The sequence below is a fragment of the Hylobates moloch genome, unplaced genomic scaffold (assembly GCF_009828535.3).
Source record: "Hylobates moloch isolate HMO894 unplaced genomic scaffold, HMol_V3 SCAFFOLD_22, whole genome shotgun sequence".
Taxonomy (NCBI): Eukaryota; Metazoa; Chordata; class Mammalia; order Primates; family Hylobatidae; genus Hylobates; species Hylobates moloch.
Genome location: NW_026652297.1, coordinates 8,057,495 through 8,073,906, shown reverse-complemented (window position 1 = coordinate 8,073,906; position 16,412 = coordinate 8,057,495). Strand labels below are relative to the sequence as shown.

The 16,412-nt window shown below is 36.2% G+C and overlaps 1 protein-coding gene across 1 annotated transcript in view; it reads right to left on the bottom strand.

Annotated features, from left to right (window-relative positions):
• Positions 1 to 16,412, bottom strand: part of ATR (ATR serine/threonine kinase) — a 135,425-nt gene that overhangs the window by 61,472 nt on the left and 57,541 nt on the right. The window contains exons 22-27 of the mRNA XM_032144158.2: positions 13,023 to 13,229; positions 11,759 to 11,872; positions 8,682 to 8,797; positions 4,417 to 4,537; positions 2,526 to 2,663; positions 969 to 1,179 (exon numbers count right to left, since the gene is read on the bottom strand). Of these exons, the coding sequence (XP_032000049.1) occupies positions 969 to 1,179; positions 2,526 to 2,663; positions 4,417 to 4,537; positions 8,682 to 8,797; positions 11,759 to 11,872; positions 13,023 to 13,229 (907 nt within the window). The remainder of the gene's footprint in view (positions 1 to 968; positions 1,180 to 2,525; positions 2,664 to 4,416; positions 4,538 to 8,681; positions 8,798 to 11,758; positions 11,873 to 13,022; positions 13,230 to 16,412) is intronic.

Genomic DNA, 16,412 nt, shown 5'->3' with positions numbered 1-16,412 from the left:
CTGTTCATCACCTCATTTATTCCTCACAACAATCTCCTAAGGGAGATAATATTAATCCCATTTTGGCCAGGTGTGGTGGCTCACACCTGTAATCCCAGCACTTTGGGAGGCAGAGGCGGGTGGATCACTTGAGGCCAGGAGTTGGAGACCAGCCTGGCCAACATGGTGAAACCCCATCTCTACTAAAAATACAAAAATTAGCCGGCCATCGTGGCACACACCTGTAATCCCAGCTACTCGCAAAACTGAGGCAGGAGAATTGCTTGAACCCAGGAGGTAGAGGTTGCAGTGAGCCAAGATCCTGCCACTGCACTCCAGCCTGGGCAACAGAGCAAGACTCTATCTCAAAAAAAATTAATAAATAAAAATAAAAATATTAACCCCATTTTATACCAAGAAAAAATAAATATATGCCTTGTCCAAGTGAGAGTGAGAAGAAAGGTCTTATTACTATAAATTCACTGTTTTTTCTCAGTGAAAAGGCCACAATATTACCCATTTTAAAAATACACAAAACAGCTGGGTGCAGTGGCTCACGCCTGTAATCCTAGCACTTTGGGAGGCCAAGGCAGATAGATCACCTGAGGTCAGGAGTTCAAGACCAGCCTAGCCAATATGGCAAAACCTTGTCTCTACTAAAAATACACAAAAAAATTAGCTAGGCCTGGTGGTGGGCACCTGTAATCCCAGCTACTTGGGAGGCTGAGGCAGGAGAATTGCTTGAACCCGGGAGGCAGAGATTGCAGCGAGCCGAGGTCACGCCACTGCACTCCAGCCTGGGCAACAAGAGAGAAACTCCATCTCCAAAAAAACAACAAAAAAAAACAAAAAAACAACAACAACATTAAAAAACACGAAGCAAGGTATTTTTTAAGCTAGTGCTTAAATTATAGAACTGATAAAGGGAAGAGCTAACTGGTGAATAGTTAAAAAAAAAAAAAAGAAAATAAACAGAAGTGATAACTCACCCATTGAGTCTACCTTATTTCTGTTTGATTTGCTGTGTGGACATTTCTCAGCTTTCAGTGCCTGAAATTTGTGCCTTGCCCACTGTGTGAGATGGTCAAGCATGGAGAACACAGTCTGTGTACTGAGTTGACACAGATCAGATGCAATGTCTTGGGTATTTATGGTATGCTGATCGTCATGCTTTAGAACTGCCATAATTTCTGCATAAACCTATGAGAATCATTTATAGTTAATAATAATATCTATATAATACCATTTAACTATTATATGACATATAAAGCTAACCATTCTAAGGCAAAAATTTTCAAAAGAAAAAACACAATCGGCCAGGCATGTTGGCTCACACCTGTAATCCCAGCACTTTGGGAGGCTGAGGCAGCCCAATTGCCTGAGGTCAAGACCAGCCTAGTCGGCTGGGCTCGGTGGCTCACGCCTGTAATCCCAGCACTTTGGGAGGCCGAGGCAGGTGAATCACGAGGTCAGGAGCTCGAGACCACCCTGGCTAACATGGTGAAACCCCATCTCCACTAAAAATACAAAAAAAAAAAAATTCTCCTGGTGTGGTGGCAGGCGCCTGTAGTCCCAGCTACTCCGGAGGCTGAGGCAGGAATGGCGTGAGCCTGGGAGGCGGAGCTTGCAGTGAGCGGAGATTGCGCCACTGCACTCCAGCCTGGGTGACAGAGCGAGACTCCGTCTCAAAAAAAAAAAAAAAAAAAAAGACCAGCCTGGTCAACATGGTGAAACCCTGTCTATACTAAACATACAAAACAATTAGCCAGGCATGGTGGCACACGTGTGTAATCCCAGCTACTCAGAAGGCTGAGGCAGGAGAATCACTTGAACCTGGGAGGTGGAGGTTGCAGTGAGCCGAGAGCACCACTGCACCCCAACCTGGGCAACACAGGGAGGCTCTGTCTCAAAAAAAGAAAAGGAAAACACAATTGATCAATAACACATTATTGTTCTTATCTATAATTAAATCAATCCAAATATTAGTCTAAAAAGAAAATATGCTAACGACTAAAGAAAATTTAAAAAATGAAAAATATTCTAGATTATTCAATAAATGATAATGAAACTTTGTTAATAGTGAAAAAATCTTACAGTAATATCTCACACTACATGCAAAATTAATTTCAGAGTAATTGAAGACTAAATATAAAAACAGAAGGATTAAAAGAAAATATAGCAAATAAGTTTATGACATTAGATAAGGCATCACATAAAAGGCTTAAAATTAATAATCTATAAAAGATGTATAAATTTTGCATTTACATGTAAAATTTCTGCATGGCAAAAGGTGAAAAGGTTAAAAAGCAAATGACTGTTGGAATAATTTTTGAAAATATGACTGCCAACAAATTGGTAGCTAGAATACACATAGAACATCTATCAATTAAAAGGATACACACCAAACAGGCAAAGATATGTAACTGAACATATATAGCCATACATAGGTCTACATTTCCTACTAATAGGTAGCCTTTCTAATACTAATTACATTGGAGAAAATAAGTTTCACATGTTCAAAAACCAAGTAAGATGATTTATCTCACCTCCTGCTGATCTTCTTGATTACAACCCAGTAAGACATACACCAGAATATGTGGAAGAAGATAGATGGTCACTTTGAAATCATGCTTCATCATAATGCTACAGCAGGTGAAAATTTTACTGGCAAGATCATGCCGAACCTGTAAACTCAAAATGTGTAGACAGTAACACACTTTCATCTATTGATTAAATATCAAAAAATAGCATGTGAGATAATTTATCACAAATGAGTATTCATTTTTAAATTTAAAATTTTTTAAATTAATTTTTTAATTAAATTATCTGGGGTTAAAGTCAAATTTTGTTATGACTTAACTTTTGATTTACTAACACTGTTGAACTCATAAAATTTTAAAGAGATTTTTTCTTCAAATACAAAGCCAAAAAACAAAAAAACCCCACAATATTCCAGAGCCGAAAATAGTTAACAGTATTCCACATTTCACACATTATATTTTCAGTATATTCATTAAAAAAAGAAAATGTCAGCCAGGCGTGGTGGCTCATGCCTGTAATCCCAGCACTTTGGGAGGCCGAGGTGGGAGGATCACGAGGTCAAGAGATCGAGACCATCCTGGCCAACACGGTGAAACCCTGTCTCTATAAAAAACACACACAAAAAAATTAGCTGGTGTGGTGGTGGGTGCCTGTAGTTCCAGATACTCGGGAGGCTGAGGCAGGAGAATCACTTAAACCCAGGAGGCGGAGGTTGCAGTGAGCTGAGACTGCATTCTAGCCTGAGTGACAGAGAGAGATTCCGTGTCAAAAAAAAAAAAAAGAAAACGTCTTGAAGTTATTAACTACGAATTAGTATAATGATATTTTAAAACACTAACAGAAATGTTAATTAAAGGTGGGGCACAGTGGCTCACGCCTGTAATCCCAGTACTTTGAGAGGCAGAGGCGGGCAGATCACCTGAGGTCAGGAGATTGAGACCATCCTGGCTAACATGGTGAAACCCCGTCCCTACTAAAACAACACAAAAAAATTAGCCGGGTGTGGTGGTGGGCACCTGTAATCCCAGCCACTTGGGAGGCTGAGGCAGGAGAATGGTGTGAACCCAGGAGGCGGAGCTTGCAGTGAGCTGAGATCATGCCACTGCACTCCAGCCTGGGCGACAGAGTGAGACTCCGTCACAAAAAAAAAAAAAAAAAAAAAATACAAAGATTAGCCGGGTATGATGGCTCATACCTGTAATCCCAGCTACTCAGGAGGCTGAGGCGGGAGAATCACTCGAACCTGGTAGGCGGAGACTTACAGTGAGCTGAGATCGCACCACTGCACTCCAGCTGGGTGGCAAGAGTGAGACTCCGTCTCAAAAAAAAAGAAATGTAAATTAAAAACAAAAATTGTAAATTTTAAATATACTGTAAACATTTTCTTGGAACACAGAGTACCTTTTGTCTATCCGGCATGTAAAAATTTCTCATTAAGGAAATAGAAATATACCTGTTTTTCCATGAAAATTCATTGTAAAAATCTTTATTTTTATTTTAGAGAAAGTTCAGATAATATAACTTCTTTTAGAAATGCCATTAGAGTATATCTCTTTATTGAGTGTCTTTTTATTATGTAAAAAACTCTGACATAGCATTTACGTCCTTTTACATAGTATTATTTTACAATATAAAAGGAATAAACAAAATGTAATCTTAGACACACATTAAGACCATAGTAATTTTCTTGGTAAAACAATTACTTTTCACTCTGAAACTATTATTAGTAACTACAGAGAAATTATTATTCTCTATTAGTAAACATTTTCTTCAAAAATTTCTATGATTATCAGCACAAATACTTCAACGATTATTGTGTGTGCTAGGCATTCAGATAAATGTTCTGGTTTCCTTTAGAATTTCCATTCAGTTAACAAACTGAACAGGGTTTCCTACCTTTGTAATAAGATAACCTGCCCAAGATGCTGACCATTCTGCAAAGTTACTACCCAATTTACTTAAGTAAATTGGCTTCTTTACTCCAGACCAGTCGGTTGACTTCTGAGAACTCTTATATCTGTAATTTTGAAAATTTGTTTATTAAAAACATAAATCCACCTGTTTAGAATTTTAGTAAATTACAGCAGCTCCTTCAGTGACTACCACAGTACTGCCTTGCCTTTACTGCAATCTGCTTACCTTTTTCCAGTATCCTTCTTAGGGGTGAAGTAGATCATTCTTGCACACCTAAAGTACTTCTAAGGATTTGAGTCTGCCCCCTCCTCTTCCTCAGATCCTTCCAACTCTATTCTTGTATAAGAAAAACCTATTCCTTTGAAGTTCAAGCTACCCAGGTATACTACCATTTTCTACTCCTCATTATGGGTAACTACTCAACTCACTGATTACCAAACTCATTGATAACTTTAGAACATTGCTCAGGGTTTTCTTTCTTCCCAGTGTTATTATCATCCTGGGTGATTTCAGTGTCCAGCTGGAGCACTTAATCAAGCTCAGAACTTTCCAATGACTTTCTTCTCTACTTATCAGGGCTCAGGAATTATCAGGACTCCCATGCTAATTCAAAGAATTTCTTCACTTTGAAATCAATTATTTAGACATCTCATTGTGTGGTCATAGTTTCCTAAATTTCCAGTTTTTTCACCCAGTTATTCCAGCACATCCATTCTCTCTTGTTGAGATCTTCTGTTCCGTGACCCTGCTAAGCTCTCATGATCTATGACATCCCCGTCTCTTTGCCTCTTTCCACAACCACCTTAGTCTGTATGGTCCTTCACTTCTAGCATTCTCTTGGTAACATCCTCTACCCACTCCATTGCCACACTGTCTTTTCCAGCGGTATTCATCTGCTAACCTCCCAACCTTGAATCAGTCTAAATATTTGTCTTTACTGAAATGATACTCAGGCCACTGCACTGATATAGGAAAATCACTAACCCACTTATAAGATTAGTACTACTATGTATTCCTAGTCTTCAATGTCAGTGGGCCTCTAAAGTTACAGAATTCCTTCTAAGTTTTCATTATTGGCTCTCTTCTGTTTTCCAGTGATTATTTCAAACCATCACCACCCTTCTAAAGTCACCTACACCAACTCCATTGCCACTTTCAGCCAATGAGGTCATCTCCTATACCTCTTACTTCACAGAGTAAAAACAAAATCATTGCTTCCCACAATGAAATCTGTAAACTTAGCTGTGTTCCATCCATTATTTTATCTTTCCCTATTGCAAAAAAAGAGATCTTATTTCTTCTAAGTATAATTCCCTATAAGGGCCATGGCTCTCCCATTCTGGATGCTCCTTGGGGTCCTTACTACACCAACTATCACTTCTCTCTCACATTACTTCAACATGACCCTTTCTATTTGTTCCTCAGCATTAACATTTGAACATGTTCACATAGCTCTCATCTTACGGCTACCTGTGTGTAGGATTTTTTGAGTGGCATGGGTTTCTTTCAAATCACCAATAAAAGCTTAGGAAATAACAAATGCCCTATAACCAAAGTCTTATACCCAATATATATATATATATATATATATTTCACTGTATTCCAAGTTTCTAACAGTTGAAAAATCCAATAATCTCTCAGTTAACCATCACACTAAACCAGGAGAAAAAATTTAAATCCCTATTTTGAATCATCACGAGTATAGTTCTCTAGATGATTTTTATCAAATTTATAGTAAACTTAGCTAGAAAACTACTGATACTGGGATACAAGCCAGGCTCTGCCTAGTCATATACTGATGTTTTCTCCTAAAGTTATTTCTATGGTGATTTTGAACTGCAGTTGTTCTATCTGGTTCTAAATTTCAATCTCCCAAATACAGCCATCCTTTAATCCAGATTTAGTGATTACATATAAAGAGCCCAAATTAAAAAAAAAAAAAACATAAAGTAGGGAGTATAACTTAAAGGCAGCAAAAATATGAATATGCATTTAAGAAATTCTGTATTTCCCTAGGTCCTCTGGAGTAAATATCAAGCAGTCCAAGCTATAAAATTGAGCTACAGGCTAACCTGGTATTTTAGTTTTTCATACAAAAGGGAATCAATGCTATTCAAAATGTGCTCTATCAACCTCTTAATTTTATGTGGCTCCAATTTCAACAAGCAGATCCCAACTAGGTAAATCTCCTAACTTCCATCATTGAGGAACCATTCGAGAGGTTATTCTAACTGCTCAGGTATAAAAGTTAAGACCAAAAGAATTTTCATTGCTTTGTTAAGATCTACTTTTAAAAGACCACTTAAAAGTTGCTTCCTATGAAAAAAATAACAGGTAGGCAGAAATGTTGGCTTCTACTTCTTATGAAGTAGATGATAGCAAACTTCACAAATTCTCCTCCAAAAAACAAAGAATTTATTAAGCAAGCTAGGATTGAATAAGCATTTATTATTGAGTGTCAACTAAATATCAGGCACTTTGCTAAGTACTTTTAATATTATCTCCTTTATTCCTAACAATAATCATGCAAAGTGGGTAAAATTATCCATGTTTTCAAAATTAAAAAATTAAAACCTGGAAATGTTAAATAACTTGCCCAAGACTTCAGAGCTAGCAAATGCAAAGCCAACAATCAAACCTAAGCCTGTGTGACTCCAAAGGCCATAAACCTTCCAGTAGATTACAGAAATTTTTTGACATCTACAGGTGCTATACAAAGTACAGACTAAGAAAATGGGGCAAGTATGGAGTCCTCAAAAACGAAAATCCAAATTTTAACTTTAGTCTTTAACTTTACTTTTTAAATAATGCTAATAGTGGTCGGGTACAGTGGCTCATGCCTGTAATCCCAGCACTTTGGGAAGCCCAGGCAGGCGGATCACTTGAGGCCAGGAAACCAGCCTGGCCAACATGATGAAACTCCATCTCTACTAAAAATACAAAAAGTAGCCAGGCATGGCAGCGCACGTCTGTAATCCCAGCTACTTGGGAGACTGTGGCAGGAGAATCACTTGAACCCAGGAGGTAGAGGGTGCAGTGAGCTGATACCACATCACTGCACTCCAGCCTGGGCAACAGAGTGAGACTCTGTCTCAAAAATAATAATAATAACAGTAATAATTCTTCTTTAATAAGGCTAATAATAATAATACTAAATAATCACTTCTTTAATAATGCTAGTCATAAGACATAAAATGATGTTTAAAAGATTTCTAAGTATAAAAAATTATCTAGGAAATAAATATGCATACCTCGGGGCTTTTATAAAGACTTTTAGTAGAAGTCTAGGCACTTTCTAAGGTTCAAAGAAGTTATTTGTCCAAAGTCAAGTATCTAATATGCATGTGTACCTAGGGTACCAAAAAGTACAGTTTCTAAATAGAAATAATTTATAATTGTATGGATTTTTAAAATATAAAATGCTTCATGAATGTGTATGTCATCTTGCATATTTCATCAGTCCTAACAAAGTCATTTAAATTTTTTAAGAGATTAAATACACTTTTTTAAAAGTAGAGGGTGAAAATATATTCATGAGGAGAAAGTGGGAGTAATGAAAATCTTTAATTGGGCTTACTAAAGGCTTTCTGACTAGGTTTAAACTTTAAATTTCTGTATTACTTACACCTATCAAAGAATTCAACTCACATTCAGCTTAAAGTACATTCTTTCAATTTACTACTGACCACTGAACTTTTAAAAAACTAATCCCTTTAACTTCAATAAATTTATCTGAATATTTAAAGTTGTAGAATTTGACCCAATGAGCAGACTGCACTTCTCATCTAGACAAATTATAAGCATAAATCAAAGTGAAATATATATAAGAACTTACTAAAACACTTTCAATGTGAAAAAACTATATCAAAAATCGCATTAATTTTTTTTTTTTTTCTCTGAGACAAAGTCTCACTCTGTCGCCCAGGCTGGAGTGCAATGGTACAATCTCGGCTCACTGCAACCTCTGCCCCCTGGGTTCAAGCGATTCTCCTGCCCCAGCCTCCCAAGTAGCTGGGATTACAGGTGTGCGCTACCATTCCCGGCTAATTTTTGTATTTTTAGTAGAGATGGAGTTTCACCATGTTGGTCAGGCTCATCTCGAACTCCTGACCTCGTGATCCGCCCACCTCAGTCTCCCAAAGTGCTGGGATTACAGGTGTGAGCCACTGTGCCTAGCCAAAAAATTGCATTAATTTTTATATAATTAAAAACAATTTTAAGAAAATATATTAAATAAGCCTACATACCTGGTATTTAGATGAGGTTCTAGTATTTCCCGAACGTGCTCAGGAAATCTCCTCCACAATTGGTGACCTGGGCCGTTGGTCTCCATGTCTCTACAGCCATAAATAGAAAGCAACTCCTACAAATACATATTTTACATGTATTTTACATGTAAGTCCACAGTGAAGCAGATAACACTTTATATTCGTGAATGTTCTACATATTTTATTTATAAAAATACAGCCATAACTCATTTTATTGCACTTCGCTTTATTTGTGCTTCACAGATGCTGTTTTTTTTGTGTTTGTTTTTTTAGAAATAGAAGGTTTGTGGCCACTATGCATGCAGTAAATCTATCAGTACCATTTTTCCAAAAACATATGCTCACTTCGTGTCTCTATGTCACATTTCAGTAATTCTCAAAATATTTCAAACTTTTTCATTATTACTATATCTGTTATAGTGATATATGATCAGTGATCTTTGATGTTACTGTCGTAATTGCTTTGGGGCTCCACAAACTGTGCCCATATAAGACAGTGAACCTAATCGATAAATGTGGTGTGTGTTCTGACCAGTCCACTGACCAGCCGTTCCATCCCTCTCACTCTCTTTGGGACTTCATATTCCCAAAGACATAAGAATATTGAAATTAGGCCAACTAATAACCCTACAGTGGCCTCTAAGTATTCATATGAAAGGAGGAATCACACATCTCTCACTTTAAATCAAAAGCTAGAAATGACTAAGCTTAGTGAAGAAGGCATGTCAAAAACCTAGACAAGCCAAAAGCTAGGTGTCTTGCACCAAACAGCCAAGTATAAATGTAAAGAAAAAGTTCTTGAAGGAAATTAAAAGTGTTACTCCAATGAATACATCAAATATAAGAAAGAGAAACAGTCTTATTGCTGATATAGAGAAAGTTTTAGTGGTCTGGATAAAAGATCAAACTAGCCACAACATTCCCTTAAGCCAAAGCCTAATCCAAAGAAAAGCCCTAGTTCTCTCCAATTCTATGAAATCTGAGAGAGGAGAATAAGCTGCAGAAAAAAAAGTTTGAAGTGATACGACTCAAGGGGCACTTCTTAAAAAACAAACAACCAAAAAAATTTTGAAGCAAACAGAGGTTGCTTCATGCAGTTCAAGGAAAAGAAGCTGTCTCTATAACATAAAAGTGCAAGGTGAAGAAGCAACTATTGATAGAGAAGCTGCAGCAAGTTATCCAGAAGATCTAGCTAAAATCATTCTATTCTGTTGGAAGAAGATGCTATCCAGGACTTTCACAGCTAGAGAGGAGAAGTCAATACCTGGCTTCAAAGCTTCAAAGGACAGGTTAATAACTCTCTCGTTAGGGGCTAATGCAATTGGTGACTTTAAATTGAAGCCAATGCTCATTGACGATTCCATACATCCTAGGGCTGTTAGGAATTAGGCTAAATCTAAATATATGCATCTACTATATACCCATAAAAATTGAAAATTAGAACAATAAAAGTAAAAAAAAATTAAAAATAAAAAATTATGTGAAATCTACTCTGCCTGTGCTCTATAAATGCAGTGACAAAGCCTGAATGACAACACATCTGTTTACAGCATGGTTTACTGAATATTTTAAGCTCACTGTTGAGACCTACTGGTCACAATAAAAGATTCCTTTCCAAATATTACTGCTCACTGACAATGTACCTGTCACCTGGGAGCTCTGATGGAGCTATACAAGGATATTAATGTTGTTTTCGTGCCTGCTAACAAAACATCCATTTTGCAGCCCGTGTATCGAGGGGTAATTTTGACTTTCAAGTTTTATTACTTAAGAAATACATTTTATAAGGTTATAGCAGCCACAGATAGTAATTCCTCTGATGGATCTGGGCACAGTAAATTGAAAACCTTCTGGAAAGAATTCACTATTCTAGATGTCATTAAGAATGTTCATGATTCATGAGAAGTCAAAATATCTATCAACATTAACAGGAGTTTGAAAGAAGTTGATTCCAATCCCTCCTGGATAACTTTGAGAGGCTCAAAACTTCAGTGGAGGAAGTAACTATAGATGTGATAAAAACGGCAAGAAAACTAGAGTTAGAAGTGGAGCCTGAAGATAGGACTGAATTACTGCCTTCTCATGATAAAACCTGAATGGATGAGGAGTTGCTTTTTATAAGCAAAGAAAGTGGTTTCTGGAGATGGAATCTACTGTGGTTCCACTCAAAATGCTGTCAACACTGTTCAAGTGACAACAAAGGATTTAGAACATTATATAAACTTAGTTGATTAAGCAGTGGCAAGGTTTGAGAGGACTCATTAAAATTTTGAAAGAAGTTCTACTGTGGGGTAAATGGTATCAAACAGCATCACAGGCTACAGAGAAACCTTTCATGAAAGGCAACTAATGTGGCAAACTTCGTTGTCTGATTTTTTTAAGAAATTGCCACAGCCATTCCAACCTTCAGCAATCACCACCGAAATTAATCAGCACCACCAACATTGCGGCAAAATCTTCCACCAGCAAAACCATTATGACTTGTGAAGGCTCAGATGATGGTTAGCATTTTTTAGCAACAAAGTATTTTTTAAATAAAGGCACGTACATTGGTTTTTAGACATAATGCTATTGCACACCTGACAGACTATAGTATAGTGTAAACATAACATTAATATGCACTGGGAAACTGAAGAATTCATGTAACTCGCTTTATAAAGATACTTGCTTTATTGTGGTGGTCCGGAACCGAACGCATATTATCTTTGAGTTACGCTTGTACACAGAAAAATAAACAGAATTTTATAGTTTTAGAGCTGTGAACATCCTTAGGACATTTATTTCATTGCCTAGAATGATTTAAGTAACTCACTTAAGTCACAAAGCTGAGGCAGTAGTATAGATTTGTATATAGACACAAAAATTTGGAAAGTAACTCTACCTATAATAATCGGTTAAGAGGTATGCTTCTGTACTCTAAAATGTTTATCATGAACTTGTATAACTTTGATAAAAGTGAGAATTAAAACAAAAAGGAGTTTCACAAGTATAGAATTTACAACGTTCTTATTTGAATTAAACAATTTAAAGCCAGTAATGACTATATCCACTCTTACCTGAATGGCATAGGCAGCTGAATCTTGAGCTCGGCTATTATCAGCGTATGCAAGGTAAGCTCTTGTTAGCTCCATCAATAATCCATAGGCAAAGCTTGAATCTTCTACTCCAGTCTCAATTAGAAAAAATAAAAAAGAAAAGAAAATTCCAGGATAACTGCTATAAATTTTCTTAGGTGTACTGCTTCTTCCATGGTGAATTTAACTAAACTGCCTAAGTGAATTTAACTTAGACAAAGCAAAAGACAGTGAGGTTCAAACTAAGTTTGGTATCAAGACTACAATATAATCTGTAGCTAAAAAGCCAAAATGTAAAGCTTTTTAGGCTATTTCTAAGGTGTACAAAAAATTATTCGACTTTTGCATATCTCTGACAATTTGCATTATTTGCTTTTTAACCCTTAAAAAGCAAAATGTAGGCCAGGCACGGTGGCTTATGCCTGTAATTCCAGCATTTTGGGAGGCCAAGGAGGGCAGATCATGAGGTCAGGAGTTCAAGATCAGACTGGCCAATATGGTGAAAGTCCATCTCCACTAAAAATACAAAAATTAGCCAGGCGTAGTGGTGTGCGCCTGTAATCCCAACTACTCGGGAGGCTGAGGCAGGACAATCACTTGAATCCAGGAGGCAGAGGTTGCAGTAAGCCGAGATCGCGCCACTGCACTCCAGCCTGGCTGACAGAGCGAGACTCCGTCCAAAAAAAAAACACAAAATGTATACACAGTATCTCCTACATTGCATTCTGTAGAGCCCAAGAGTCATTTGAGAAACTCTAAGAAATAATTTTAATATACCTATATATTATAACTCTTGGAGATATAGAGATTCACAACGCACACAGATACATTAAAAGTCACATTTTTTTTAAAAAAGTCATTTAATTTTGTCCTATATGGAGTTCCCAAACTCATTTGACTACAAAATATTACTACTGTAATATCCTGGAAACTAGTTTTCCATGGAAACACTAGCAATAATGTTTAAAAAGTAATATTTAAATAATTGATTAGGCTTTAAATATTGTCATTATTGTATTAGGAAGCTTTATTTACAAGAATATAGCACCCTAGATGGGGTTCAAACTTTATTGCTTTTGGCTAAAGGTTTCTGCAATAGTAAAAGAAATAAACTCAGAAGTTAACTAATTGTCTGGTTCTAGGTGAAGCTTTTATTAAGGATAACCTGAATAGTTTTTGTAAATGGAATATATAAACCTCAATAGGACAGAGAACTCTTTTGTCATTCCAAATTTCCACTACTTACCACAAATGTAAAATCTTTTCCTTGAGTTTCAGTTGTTGAGAAATCTAATCGACCTGGATCTATCGCCCCCAATTCCCCTAAACATTCCCCACAGAGCAACCGAGCTTGAGAGTTTGCATCTTGGCAACCTTTCAAAAGCACTGTCACCAACTGTGAGATAATAGGTTCTACTGTTTCACTGTCTGTTGCATACTTTATCAGTTTTTCCTAAAATAAAAGTAGAAAGAAAATTTATACGTAATTTCTACAAACTAGTATGTTTTCCTGAGCTAGGAAGCTTAAAAATATTAAAGAATATCTAACATAAATATTGATAAAATTAAATTTCTGTATCTGCAATTTTTTCAGCTAGTTTTTATGAGTTCACATAACATAGTTCACAATATGTCCAGTACAATCAGAATCATTAAATGTCTGAAAGTCTTTGATCATTAATCCATTAAACAAGCAGTTATTGTGCATTATATCAATATACAAAAAATCAGTAAAACAAGTCTTAACAAGTTCACAGTCTAAGAGGAAAACAGACAAATAACTAAACCATCATATGATATGTACAATAACAAATATATTTGTATGGCAAAGAAGCAATGAATGAGAAAAAAAACAGAGTAACTTTTAAAGGACAGTGGACAGATATTTCAGTAGATAAATGAAGGAGGAACAACTATTAGTTAAAACAAGAAGTTTGAAAAGTGTATAAAAACTAGTAAAGAAGGAAAAAAGATATAAAAAGGGTTCTGTGAGGATGGAAAAAAGAGGGAGGAAGAAAGAGGTAGCCTAATGATAAATATGTTAATTCAAATAGTCTTTTTTCAGCTGTCTCTTCAGGATGCTGTAATGAATAAAATGTTAAGTAAGAAGAAACAATTCTCAAGCCAGTGAAGATTTAGATATTGTACCTGTGTGATCACTTTAAAGCTACTTCATTTATATTATTTTCTTCCTAGCAAAAGTCAAGTGTATAGGAGCATCTCAAACTCCATGTTAGAACTGTAATGAGTAATACAAATTAGAGTAATACATTTCAAAAGAAAAACGAAAAGACATTTAATCTTATCCAGAATCTTCAATAGCTGATTTCTTAAATAACATTACAGATTAATTCAGCTGTAAAGACTGCCCCCCTACCCCCACACATACACACCCTGGTAATCAGTTAAAAGTAAAACTCAGATAAGAAGTGTCACTTTTTATCATATACTAAATGTCCATATGTACTTGGGTCTATTTCGAGACCTCCTATTGTTTCCCACTGGTCTGGTTATTCATATACTAGTTACCTCTTTGTTATAACTGTAGTGGCTACAAAGTATATTAATGTTTGGTTGGGCTACTATATTCTCATAACCTTTTTTTTTTTACAGGGGGAGTTTACTAGCTATTTTTTACATATTTTATTTTTCCATATGAACATTATTATAAACCTCCTACAGTTAAAAAAAAAAAAACTTTGGCGACATTTTCATTGGGGTTGCATTACATTAATTAATCTAAGGAGAATTGAAATCGTTATAACGTCAACCTACCCAATAATAAGGATTGATATAGCTTAGATACCTGTCCCCTCCAAATCTCATATTGAAATGTGATCCCCAGTGTTGGAGGTGAGACCTGGTGGCAGGTGTTTGGGTCACATGGGTGGATCCCTCATGAATGGCTTGGTGCCATCCCTGTGATAATAAGTGAGTTCTTTCTCTATTAGTTCAGGTGTGAGCTGGACTCCATTAGTTCAAGTGGGAACTGGTTATTTGAGAGTGTGGCACTCCTCCCATTGCTTTCTTGCTCCCTCTCTCACCACATGATATGCTAACTCCCTTTCCCCTTCGGCTATGAGTAAAGGCTCAGGCTTGCTGAAACCCTCACCAGAAGCAGATGCTGGCACCATGCTTCTTTATAGGTTGCAGAACCATAAGCCAAATAAACCTCTTCTTTTTAATAAATTACCCAGTCTCAGGGTAATTTACTATAATTCCTTTATAGCAAAGCAAACAGACTAAAACAGTGATGGTTTCCATTTAGTCAAATCTATTACCCTTTTGTGTCTTTCAGAAGCATTTTAAAATTTTCCTCTTGTTGGTTTATGCATTGCTTGTTAAGTTTATTCTCAACTACATTGTTTTCCTGTTGCTATTGTAAATGGGGTATTCCAAAAAAATTTCTACCTGGTTACTGCTTGTCATATGAAAATTATTAATTTTTATGTTAATTTTATATCCCCTACTTTACTGAATTCATCTGTGGTCGAGTTAGTTTTATCAGTAATTCTCTATAATTTCCGAACTATATTAGCATAAGAAATGGAGATAATTTTACATCTTTTCCAATTCTTATGTCTCTGATAAGCATATCATCTGTAAATATAGTTTTACATCTTTTCTAACTCTTATATCTGATTGCTTTTTTTCCCTAAATTCCTTAGCCAATACCTCCAAGTGAATGCTAAATAGTGCAAATAGGAAACCTTGCTTTCAGTGGGAATGTTTCTTGTTTCCCATTAAGTATGTGTATATATGTACGTATATATGTATGCATGTATATACATGTTTCCCATTAAGTACACATATATGTATGCATGTATATACTTGTTTCCCATTAAGTATGCATATATATGTATGTATGTATAAACATACACACATATATGTACACATGTATAAACATGCACACATGTATGTACACATACATATACGTATGTGTAAACATACATACATATATGTACACGTATGTATGTACACATATGTGTATAGATGTATATACTTGTTTCCCATTAAGTACACATATATGTATGCATGTATATACTTGTTTCCCATTAAATATGTGTATATATGTACGTATGTATAAACATGCATGCATATATGTACACATACACATTAAGATAATATTCATCAATTTGTTTTCTTAAGTGTTTTCATTTGAAGTAGGTGATGAAATGTGTCAAAGTCTATTTGGCATCTATGGAAATAACAGCATGATTTTTTCTTTAGATCTATTAATACAGTGAATTATATTCAAGGATTGCTAAGTATTAACCATCTTTGCAATACTGGAATAAAATGCAACTTGTCAGGGGGTATTGTGGGTATTGCCCTGGCTGGAATGCAGTGGCATGATCTTGGCTCACTGCAGCCTCAAACTGCCCAGGCCAAGGTGATCCTCCCACCTCAACCTCCAAGTAGCTTGGACTTCAGGCATGTGCCACCATGCCTGGCATATTTTTGTATTTTTTGTAGAGATGGGGTCTTGCTATATTGCTCAGGCTGGTCTCGAACACTTGGGCTCAAGCAATCCATCTGCCTTGGCCTCCCAAAGTGTTGGGATTACAGGCATGAGCCGCTATACCAAGCATGGGGTGTTTTCTTAATGTGAAATTGATTTGTTTGATAATATTTC